General features: G+C 47.0%; 1 protein-coding gene across 2 annotated transcripts in view; it reads right to left on the bottom strand.

The window, feature by feature from the left end:
* Positions 1-736: 736 nt before the first annotated feature.
* Trank1 (tetratricopeptide repeat and ankyrin repeat containing 1) overlaps positions 737-12,086 on the bottom strand; it is an 87,562-nt gene continuing 76,212 nt past the window's right edge. For both annotated transcript variants that reach the window (XM_076577217.1, XM_076577216.1), the window contains exons 17-22: positions 11,649-11,752; positions 11,414-11,546; positions 8,069-8,214; positions 3,989-7,038; positions 3,117-3,215; positions 737-2,182 (exon numbers count right to left, since the gene is read on the bottom strand). In XM_076577217.1, the coding sequence (XP_076433332.1) occupies positions 2,082-2,182; positions 3,117-3,215; positions 3,989-7,038; positions 8,069-8,214; positions 11,414-11,546; positions 11,649-11,752 (3,633 nt within the window). In that variant the 3' untranslated portion in view covers positions 737-2,081. The remainder of the gene's footprint in view (positions 2,183-3,116; positions 3,216-3,988; positions 7,039-8,068; positions 8,215-11,413; positions 11,547-11,648; positions 11,753-12,086) is intronic.

The raw sequence follows: 12,086 nt of genomic DNA, 5'->3' as shown, positions 1-12,086 counted from the left end.
TCGTGGAGAAGGACTGTTGGGGAAGGGCTTTTGGTACATACCAGATGCTACAGGTAGAAAAGGCAGTGGGATTATCTGTCCCTGTGCTGAGACCCTTGATCCTAAATCCCAGGATGAAACACTTGGCATGCTCCAGCTCAGATGTCCTGCCACTTCATGTAAGTGAACATGAATATCACAGCACCAAGACCAGAGGGTATCCAAATCCCACAGCTTACAGGCCTACTCTGCCAGGTAGGAAGGGATCTTAGTCCAATTTCTCAAAGAGTCAACTGAGGCCCGACTGGGGTAGACAAATGCTGTTGCCCCCCTCACGCACTATGCCTCTCTGTCACCGCTGTTTTCTCATGGCACCAGATCTTCTACACCAGGTCACAAGGCTCTGTGGAAGGTGGGGCACTTGAACACTGGGTTGAACAGATCTGGCTCATCTCAGGTTATTCAGCTCATGGGCAGGAAAGGAATCTTATTCCAGGCCTTCTAGGGCCATGATCCAAATCCTACTGTAGAGAAGCAGACAGACTGAAAAGAATTTGTACACGGCTAGCCCTCAGCAACACTCCTAAGCCTGAGTGCCTGCACTCAGCTGCGTTTCTCTGACCTTGCATTTCTTTATCTCAGCAGACATAGCTGAGTGCATGGGGAAGCATCAACCGGCAGCCCCAAAGGAGCCAGCACCAACAGTCATACATTTGTTTTCAGTGGGAATTGTAAATAACCAAAAGACAACAGCAGGTAAGAGAGATGCTATAACTTTATATAAAAAAATGTGGTAAGACAGCAACATTTGATTAGATTTTTTTCTGGCAAGTTTATAAAAAAAATCTGGAAAATGAGAAAGAAACATAACTTAATTACCAAACCAACATTTCAAGGAAACACATCTTTAGAAAGATGATGGAGGGCAAGTGGGCAGTGAAAGCAGCAGCAGCGTGAAAGAAAAGCTGGTTCTGTGGTGAGACAAAGCCTCCAGAGACAGCAGGACCTGGGCGGAGTGGCGAAAGAGCAGGTAGCGACCATCCAAGGAAGGAAGGCTTCCCAAATGAGACCAGGCTGAGAGCTGCTGGCAGTGAGTGGAGGGGAACACAGGCCTCATGCAACCCCTCTGGTAAAGCCTACAGGCCACATGGCAGTGATCCACAGCCAAATCCCAAAGACGCACCATTAGAAGGCTGGTTCCTCTTCTGTCCATTGTTCCACACCTGAAGAGCCCAGTGGGCAGAAAATGGAGCTGTCAACCTGAGCATGGGTGTCATATATAGTGGGGAGAACCAAAAAACATAGATGTACAAGGTATACACAAGGCGCTTCTCATATCATCTACACAAGGCAAAGGCAAGACCACCTTGGAGCAGGCTGGAAACACCCTCAAATGCTCCTTGAATGAAAAAGATGTCCAAAGGCTGCTAGGCAGAAGCTTGACTACATTCTGAGGTAGCCTAACCATGACTTGCACACATAGCTGAGAATGATCACGGGGGGGGGGGGGGGGGGGCATTGAGAGGGCCAGAAAAGTCACCAATGAGAAAAGGAAAATATACCCCAGAAGCCACTCAGACAACCAGAAGGTAGCCTAGGCTCAGGGGCGGTTGATGACAAGGCCCAAATGAACTCTGGGCACAAATAGTCTTGGTTCTGCTTGCTGATTTACAGCAGTGTGGCAAGAGATAAGGGATCCACAGAGGGATTTCCCCGCCCAGAGCAGGGGCACTCCAAGATGAGGTGTGCCATCTTAAATGCCTCGTCCTCCTACAGTGAAGAGGAGCCAGAGGGGCTGAGCTTTGGGCAGAGAAGTCCCAGCACTCCTTTCAACTACCCCCCCCCCAATAACTGGACATGTATGGTGTCTGGGGGAGCAGTGCTACTGTTAGACCTCAACTTGGAAAACTGGAGGTCCCTGTGTCTGAGGGAGCAGTCTGACCCTACACATCACTAAATGGGCAGTAACAATGAAGAGCAAGGGTGCCTGTCCCTTTGTAACACTGATTCACATCCTTCTTCTCTTCTGCCCCAGCATTTAGAATTCTAAAACAGGATGGAAAGCTCTAAGGTTGAAGAAGCGATAAGTGGGTGAAAATATGTTAGTATTTTCTCTGTTTTCCACATTTCCGGGAACGCCTTCGAGGGCGGAGCTCGCCAAAGTCTTCAACTTCGTTTTCATATTCCTCTTCCTGAACAATACCTAGTTAGGAAGCAAAAAAGCAAAACCCAAGTGAAAATGGCGACTTCCTATTCTACCACGGAGTTTAACATCTGGGTAAAACCTGATGTTTCTGGAATCATTGTTTTAAAGTAAAGAAATAAAACTCTCTGCCAGGGTGGGAGAGAACAGAACTTTTCACTGAGTACTGATGTTGCTTCCCAAGCAGATGCCAAGCAAACACCCTTCTCCAGAATTAAATCTTCATAGGGTTGGCTCCTTGAGCTGACATGCTAATTATCTCTTTTGAAATCATCACAAAGTCATGGGACCCAGAAGAGACTACAGCATAGCAAAGACTTGTACCAAGTGTCTCCAAGTTTTCCTCAGCTCTGGGGCTGGGGTTTGCCAGGAGCATCTGGAAGGGTCTCCGAGCTAGATAAAACACTCCGAGAAAAAAGAAATGTGGTATGGCTCAAAGGAGGCAGCAGTTGGAAAGGGCAAGAAGGAAGAAATTCTGCATCACATAGAACGTGGTAAGAAAAGTGTGACTCCTGCTAAGAAACAAGGTGGAGCCCTCTGCAACTTCCCTAGCCATTTGCTCTGTGTCCCAGGGAACCTCTGGGTCCATACTCATGCTGCGACATCCTAGACATTCAATAGATCCTCACTGGCTAACATGGTAGACTGACATAGGCAAACACTCTTATCAAGGGATGGCTTTACACCACCACCTATCCTTAGGAGTTGCTGTGGTGAGTCTGCACGATGACTGAACATCTATAATAACTCAGAAGCAACTACTATTAGCCCAGAATAATGCCCTTCATCAGATGGAGAAATTCTATCACTAACAGTCTGGCAAATATTCCTGACATCACTGGCAAACCCACCTGACACTCACTCACCTGGAAGCTAGCAGTACCAAAAGCCACAGGATCCAAAGTATCACCTGTCCTAGGAGAACAGGCCTTACCTTCATCTTTTAAGCGGAGCTCTGTCTTCTTCAGCCACTCCTGCGCGTTCTTGACTGACAGGGCCAGAATTTTGACCTGTCGAGTCATTACCTCCTCGGCTACAGAAACCAAAGCACAGAGGCTCTGAGTAAAGAGATGGCTTCAGGCATTAGAGCATCAAGCACTAGGCCAACTTCCCCACATCCCAAAGCTGCCTTCTGCCACCACAAGCACAAGCTGCCTTAAACACTAGCCCAGTGCCACAGCTGTGCATCTGCGGATTGCCAAAAGCAAACCTTTCCAGCAAACTTGTACTCAAAAGGTCATTAAGCCCTAACCTGGGAAAAGTGTCTAAACTACAGAACTTTTTTCAATGTAATTTTGTTAAGTTTATGCTTGATTTCCAGTGCTGCTAAGAAACAGCTAGTAAAGAAGCAAAGGGGAAACTTGACTGTAGAGCAGATGAGAACACTTACTATGAAAGGCTCACACTGAGTGTAACTCAGGGGCTATCCTAAGGAGAGACCTCTGTACTCAGTTTCTACCCTAGGGTTCAGCATCTAGTTGATGCTCAAGGAAAGATCATTGGATGAGTAATACAAAGGCCCCTCAAAGAGTTTTCTCACGACTTTAAACATTCTCCCTGTATCTTCTCCATAGAATCATACAGCAAACCACTTTCTCATCTGAAGCCCCCAGAGAAACCATACCAGCTTACACTAACAAATATTTAACTGAGGATGGCCTCAACAATGAGATTTTGCTGGAATCTGAGAACAGCCTTCTCTTGTCTCTCTGCTAATACCAACATCCCACCCCCACACCCTAAGTCGGCTGGAACTGAGCATCTGGCAGGCCTACTAGTGCCTGGACAATCCCCATGAGCTCTCACCTTCAGCCCAGGCCTTCCGTCTGTAGAGCTCCTCCACCAGATCTGAAACCCTCCTGATGTGCTCCTGCACCTTTCTCTGCAGCATGTGGCTCTGCTCCTTGGAGCCCAAGTGGCCACGGATCCAGATGCTCTGCTCGATGTCCTGCACCACTACTTTGCCTTCTTCGATGGCCGGGTCCGCCTTTTCATGGAAAAACTCTAGATATTTCTGGTAGGCTGCCTGCTGCCTCCGGTGGCCTTCCAAGCGAATGTGTTGCTCATATGACTCACTGATTCTCTCTCGACACTCTCTCCCTTCCAGTTCAGCCCTGGAGATGATCACAGCCTCTGATGCTCCCTCAAATGCTTTGCCGGGACTGAAGTAGCTTTCGGGGCTGCGGGTGAACTTCACCCCACACAGGTCACACTGGGTCCTGTCTACATCGGCCCTTTTGAAATTCCCAGCCCTGAGCTCCCGAGCCTCCTCCCTGCTATGCTCTGTCTGGATCCATCTTCTCCAGCTGATGCACAGAGACACCACCAGGCAGGCTCTGCGCAGCTTGCGCTGGATCAAGGCCTTCCGCTGCTTCTGGGAAAGGATGGCAGCCAGAAAATGATCTCGGTCTTCCAGGGCCAACTCATCTAATTCATGTGTTTCATCTTCACCAAAATCCCACTCTGGGTCAGCAAACTGGTCCACGGGGCCCATACAGAGCAAGCGGTTCAGTCTGACCTCTTCATGACAGAGGCCACGGACCACAGTGCCTTTGGTGTGCACACTGTCCCACCGCCAGTGGCAATCCACCAGGTACTCTTCATCCCGCTCAAAGAGCAGGTCCTGCAGTGCCTCGGCCACAGACTTCACACTGACAGCCATCAACACCCGCTGTACCACCTTCAGCAACCTCTTGGGCACCTGGTCTGGCCAGTTCATGCTCATCAGTTGCAGCCTTGTCTGGATCTCCCGGAAACGGCGGTACAGAAGTGGCTTGCAGAAGGGCTGCAGGACTTCCTCAGCATTCACCAGCATCACCAAACACAGCACCAGTGTCCGTTCTGCTTCCCCGGAGATCACATAGTCTATTTCACTGAAGGCGTCAAGTAGAACATTGAAGTTCATATTCTCGTAACCACACATCACCTTGACGAGGTAGGAGAGGTGGAACCGGAAGTCCCGGATGGCTCTGGCCACATCCTTCGGCTTGTACTCTTGGATGATGGAGAACACGTCCCCAGATTCCCTGTCCTTCTTGCTGAACAGGAACTCCCAGAAGTGCAAGAGTGCAATGTAGCTCTTGGGGAGGCACAGGACCGCATTCTTCCAGAGACGGGCCAGCACCACTCCACAGTGTATGAACTGCAGCTCCAGCAGCACCACTGTGTTGGTAATGCTGGGGACCAGCGGCGCTTTACACCTCCTAATGAGGACGTTCATGAAGCGGAAGAAGAGCCTCTTGTAGTCTTCAGGGTTCCTATGCACATAGAGCTGGTCCAGGGAAGTCTCCAGCAGCCGAATGAAGCACAGATAGGACTTCTCCGCGGTCTCGTCTTCCTTGTTGGGCACCAGCATGCCGAATTTCCCTTCTACGCCTTTCACTCTGCTGCCTCTCCCCTTGCTTCTGTCCTCTCGGTCAGACTCCAGTGCTTTCAGCTCCCGGTTGTAACTGTCTTCCTCGTGGTGAAGCAGCTTCTCAAAGTCCTCTGGGTAGCTGGAGGACAGAAGGAAAGCCTGCATGGCGCTCAGCCACAGGTCTGTGGACTCCCTGCGGCTGTGTGCACTTTCTTTTTGAAACAGGTCATGGATGTACTCTTTCAAGGCGAACCGGTAGGAGCGGAAGGACTTGCAATTTGGCTTGAGGATTTCTTTGCAGGCCATGGGGTTTTCTGACAGCACTCTTTGATGGAAATGCCGAGGGTAGAGGAGGTTTAGGAAGGATTTGCAAAGGCCATACGTATCTAGAGACAAAATACAATCTATTTCTTCAAGTTCTTCAGCTAAGACCTTAGGGAATACTTTCTTGGCTTCCAGAAGCAACCCATTAATTGCTACCAGGTGCATTTTCGACTGAACCATGCACTTGGCCTCACAGCGTCTGAGGGGCCTGTGGAAATCTTCACACTGTTCATCCTCACATTTCAAACCCACAATAAATTTCATGCAGATCCCCGGGTAGTTCTTCCCAAGCAGGATCTGTGTGATCTGACACAGTCTGCTCAAAAGGTGCTTGTTCAGGGCTATCTTCACTTGATCAGTCACTATTAAGAAGTGATCTTTTGTTTTCTTCTCACTCAAGGTCAAATCCAGGTCAAAAATTATTCTTAATATGGGCCCAGGGTCATTCTGGGCTATCTGGCAATATTTAGCATCCACTTGAGAAATCCCAAAAAACTCAAAGCAAGATTTGACCATTTCCTTCTCAGCATTGTTTGTCACATTTTTAAGGGCCCTGACCAGGTTGAGAAGGACTTCCAAGCCACCTGGAGCCAGGGCCAGAACCTTCTGATGCTCAGACTCACACTGGCTGGCTGCTTCATAGAGAGCTTCCACCACTCCTGCTGAGTGGTTGAGCATGTCAAACTTGATGAAGGCATCTCTAAGCTTCTGAAAGTCCCTCAGGATGACACCCTGCAGGAACTGGGCCTCCGCAATGCCGGACAGCTGGCTGGTTTGATAGCAAAGATCGAGTGCTTCTCTCAGAACAGCCTTTGTATGCTCTATGTCGGAACCTCTGGCCACATTGAGGCGGGCAACCCCCAGTAGGCATGAGGCCTGGAAGTCCTTGTCAGCAGTGAGCCTGGCAGCCTCCAGGAGACAGCCATGCTGCTTCATCAATAGGGCAGCCTCTTCTCTCCGACCCTCCTTGTTCAGCAATTCTGCCGCTTCTGCTAGGCATTTCCGAGACTTCAGGAACACCAGCTGATCCTCTACGTCGAGCTTGGAAAGAACAGCCATCATTTCCTTACTCTTGTTTGCACTCAGGTACTTTGCAGCAGCTTCCAAGTAAAACTGGCTGGCAGAATAGGAGAGCTTAGGAATGGGAAAAGTCTTGTTCTTTACCATTTCTTCATATCTGTAAAGACAGAGTGTTGTGGGATATTTGTACACTGTGTGAGTATATGTTGCTGTGATTGGTGTAATAAAAAGCTGAACAGCCAATAGCTAGGCAGGAGAATATAGGCGGGACTCTGAGCAGAAAGAGAAGTCTGGGAAGAAGAAAGGTGGAGTCGCCAGCCAGATGCGGAGGAAGCAGGATGGGCAGGCAGTACAGAGATGAGGTAACAAGCCTCATGGAAGAATGTAGATTAAAAAACATGGGTTAATTTAAGTTGTAAGAACTAGTTAGGAACAAGCTTAAGGTAGGGCTGAGCTTTTATAATTAATAAGAAGTCTCCTGTCAGTATCGGCTTGTGGGCTGGCAGTCCTGACAAAACAGTACAACTACAACAGAGGGTATACACGACAACTTGTTATCACCACGATAGGGAGGTCCTTCCAAAATGCACTACAAAGCAACACAAATAAAGCTCCCATGAGCCGATATTAGAGAAAAGATCCAAACCTGTCTGGCACTCAAACATTTCTAGAAATGTTTCATTGTCCAGCAAAATATATGGGTACTGAAAACCAAAACATAGTAACCATGCTGGGTATTGAGCTTTGGTAAACACACTGTGGTACTGAAAAAGGACACGATGGTGGCTGTGTGTAAACACCAGCTGTGGCAGCAGCACTCTGTTTTTTTATCTAGCTTGTGATTCTTCTCTTTTGCTAGGTGTGCGTGTGACTGGAATCACGCTACACTGACAAAGCTCTCAGGGGTCCTTGCACTCCACTGGCTGGAGTCAGTACATCCTATTACAAACACGCTGGGATACATCCTTCATCTTTAGCCCTCTCCTGTGATGACGGTCAGAGCTTAGCATGAGCCTGAAAGGCAGAATCCACTCTCAAGGAGCTCTGGTACTGCACTGAAGTGTCCTCTCCTGTGAGGGAGATTGACATGGCCAGGCACTTCAGAAGCAGCAGAGTGACTCCACAGCAGGCCATCCTGAGAGAAGGGAGAAGAATGCAGAAAGACGCAAAAGAATAAAGCCACCTACTTTTCCACTGCAATAGCGGCTTCCTCAAATAGCTCCTCTTGGCAGTACATCCTGAGTGCGAGGTCAAACTCCTGAATCTGCTCAAAGCATCGGAAAGCATCTTTGAAGCACTGGCTTCGCTTATAGAAATAGGCAGCGTCTCTTATCTAGAACAGTAAAATTTTACTGTTATTTAAAGTATTCTAATTTTTAAGCTTAAAAAACTATTGCATGGATAATAAAAGTAATTATATATCTATTTCTTAGAATCCAGTTAAAACCACTATAGTATAGATAAAACTAATTCCTTTTAAAATAAAGTGGGAGAGTTAAGTCCCAATGTCACTTCATATACAAAGATGGAGTCCAGGTGGATTCAATTTAAATACAGGGGCTAGAGAGAAGGCTCAGCAGTTAAGAGCACTTGCTTGTCTTGCAGAGGACCCAGGTTCAAAACCCAGCACCTACATGGCAGCTCACAACCAGCTCTACCTCCAGTCTCAGGGGATCCAATGCCCTCTTCTGGCCTCCTCAGGCACTGCATGCATGCAGTGCACATATATACATGCAGGCAAAACACCCACAGACATCAAAAAAAATTTAAAAAGTTTAAAGCTTTAGATACAAAAATTATTGAGGAAAAATGTATGGGAATATCTGTGACCTGTAAGTAAAAATGTTTCCAACAAAACATAAAGATGCAAATCTTAGGAGAAAAGTTAATGAATTTTATGACTTCAAATCTGTTCAACAGAGATCTTATGAAATAAAGCTAAGAATAAAATTTCAATTTCAAGGGCTGGAATACAGTTCGGTGATGGAACACTTGCTTAAGATGTGTGTAAGGCCCAGGTTCAATTCCCAGCACTGGAAAAGGAGGAAAAGAAGGAGGAGGAGGAAGAGGCAAGGAAGAAAGCCAATGTCAGCAGTGAGAACAGCACTGTCCAACAGCTCCATGAGAACAAACCTGCCTCACTACTGTGTGATCCAATCTACTGGCCACTAACTAAGTGTGAAGAGAGACCTTGCTATGTGGGGTACTGTATCCTAAAAACTGAAATTTAAATTTTATTTCATTTTAATTAATCTTACGTAGCCATATCTGACTAGAAGCTACCATATAAAAATTGGCAGGTCTAGAACATAAAAAGAATTTCTGTCACCACAAAGTAAAGACTTTTTTAAAAACAGAATTTTAAAGATTAAACCACCATTTACACCAGGAGAATGTGAACAGCTACATGAAGGTGTTCAGCCTCAGTAACAGAGGATGAAAATTTAATCCACAGTGAGATACATCTAGAGGCTTGCGAAAATTAGAATCTGCTAAACATGGCCACAGGCATAGGGAACACAGAATCTTTACACACAACATGGCATGGCCATTCTGGACAGCAAGGCGGCCGTACCTAGTAAAATGAGATAATAGTACTGAAGACCCCAGGGCTGCAGGCCACTTCTAGCAACACATCATAAACGGCTCCAGTGGGACTGCTACACCACAGTGTTGTGTGGCAACCAGGAACTAGTAGTGGGCAGCCTGAACTTTCATCACTGGAGAAATGGGGCAGTGATACATACAGAGAACACTCACTCTGGGATGTTAACCATGGTCGGAGACACAGCTTAACACAAAGGAAAAAGTGGGAAAGCCAAGGCACAGAACCAGACAAGTTTAGACAAGCTTAAATCCATGTGTACAGGAAACACCACTATCTAATCTTCAGCAGTAAGTACCAGCATGTGAGGCTGAGGAAAGGTTAAAAAGACAAGTGATGCCTGGCTCCTTTCCCATGGCCGGCACTGGGAGGCAAAGGGGGGAAGTGATAGGCGATACCTGCATCTTGTAGCCTTCTAGGGTTCGAGATGGTAGCACCAAAGATTGAAGGGAAGAGACCAAAGAAACTGGAAAGCCTAGAAATTATCTTAATTCCTAGAATGTAGGATGTCTGTTCCCACTAAAATGTAGTATCCCTATTCTACCCCATCTTCCATATAAGTCACATCCCATAACAAACATGGAGTCAGGTCTGCAGCATTGGGAGGGGCTGATCTCTTTCTTAGACACTGACCTGGGGCCCACAACTCCAACTTCTCAGTAGGTCTCATTTGCTGTTCCCCACTCTGACTTCAATATCCAGGGTGTGCCAGGGACCCTAGAAACTATCACACTGACACATAGACACAGAAACCCATGTTCCAAATAGAGGGTAGGAAACCTGGGTAGAAAATGTGACAGTTCAGTCTCATGCTTTCTAACCCAGTTTTTGCAACTGGCAGACTGTTTTAAAATTCTTACTCCACCACAACTGATACACTGACAAGGAATTGCTGGGCTGGGGAGACAGCTCAGTGCTTGCTATATAAGCCCCAAGATCAGAGTTCTGATCACCAGAACTCACTTAAATGCCTGGTGAGGAGAGTGGCTTTGGAAAGTAAAGATGGAATCCCAGAGCAAACTAGCAAGCAGAACTGGCCATATCAGTGAGTTCTGGGTTTGATTCACTGACCCTGCCTCAATGAGTAAGGTGAAAGAGAGACAGAAGATGATTCCTGACATCAACTTTGGGCACAGGGCAGACAGACAGACAGACAGACAGACACACACACACACACACACACACACACACACACACACACACACACACACAAATGGAAAAAGAAACAAAGGAACTGCTGAGAAAATGACCACCACTTGGGTACATATCAATGCAATGTACCTATGATCAATTTCTAACTGCTTACTTTCTTCTCCTGTTTTAATCTTGCCACAGACAAGCAGCCACTTGTGGCCACTGCCAGTTTGCTGACCACTGAGAAGCTGTGTTCCAGACTAGAAGTTCTGCCCAACAGAGTTTTGGGCAATGATTCCATTCTGTAACGATGATAATTCACACTGTGGCTAGTGACACTGAGGTTCAAGCTTTTAACTTTACTTCCTTTTAATTAACTTTATATCAAGTAGCTGCACGTGGATGCTGAATTAGACCATAATGATCTAGGTAATTACTGGGAACACAAAAATGTCTTCATGTATACACCAGACTATTCACTCAAGCTGACTCCAGACTGAACATATGGAAAGAGAAAGCAAGAATATCCTAACATCCATCTGGTTTGGGTCTGTGACTTAGCCTCCCAATGGGTGACTTCAGGCCTTGAATATTAACACAGATGAGGATGAACACAAAGATACACACACTCTGTTGAGCAAGTGGAGAAAGGGAGATCACAGATAACAGGGTCAGCTTCTCCTCCCTTCAAGGATTGGAGTCTCTTTCTGCCACAAGCAGAGGCTGAGGGCCCACCCCTCCATTTGCTCAGATGAAGCCCCATTCTTCAAGGAGCACCTCTGGGGAGCCATACCTTTCCCAGCCTCTCACATAACTGGGCAGAGAGCTGGAACTCCTTAGCGTAGCTCAAACACTTAAGAGATAGCTTTGGCTCATTGCACTCCAAGTAAGTCTTAGCCAGTTCCAAATACTGCAGCTCCTTCTCCCTGGGGGAAGGGGAAAAATCATCATTGTCAATGAAATATGGCTAGTATATCCAACCTCCTGCTCTCATCAGAGAGCATCTGAACTAATCCTGGGACACTTACTTGGGGCTGACTTTCTTTGATTTCATATTCAGAGCAGTGTGGTGGGCCAGAGCCAACTTCTCCTTCTCAACTGCATCTCCTTTCTGGTAACACTTAGCTGCAACCTGGAATGGGTCAAAGGTTTGATTCCCAGCAAGGTAATGGAGGTAACAGAACAAGAATTAATGCATGCATTATGTTACTATGGACAGAGCCCTGTGTCTGGCCCAGCCCAATCTGACAGGGAAGAGCAGGAAGGTGCAGGTGATTTAAAGTGGGGAATCTCCAAAAACAGAGCCCAGCTGTGGGACCGGCTAACACAACCCAACGGTTTCATTAGGAAATAGCCAGTAGCCATGAAAAAAAGGTGACTACAACATATATATCTATAGGCCACCACAACACCAACTTTGTTTAATCTTCCAACAGCCACGTGCAGAAGGCCTACGCCTCCTCACT

Source organism: Peromyscus maniculatus, chromosome 7 (assembly GCF_049852395.1).
Source record: "Peromyscus maniculatus bairdii isolate BWxNUB_F1_BW_parent chromosome 7, HU_Pman_BW_mat_3.1, whole genome shotgun sequence".
Classification (NCBI taxonomy): domain Eukaryota; kingdom Metazoa; phylum Chordata; class Mammalia; order Rodentia; family Cricetidae; genus Peromyscus; species Peromyscus maniculatus.
The sequence above is the reverse complement of the archived record's forward strand: the minus strand, read 5'-3'. Positions and strand labels throughout refer to the sequence as shown.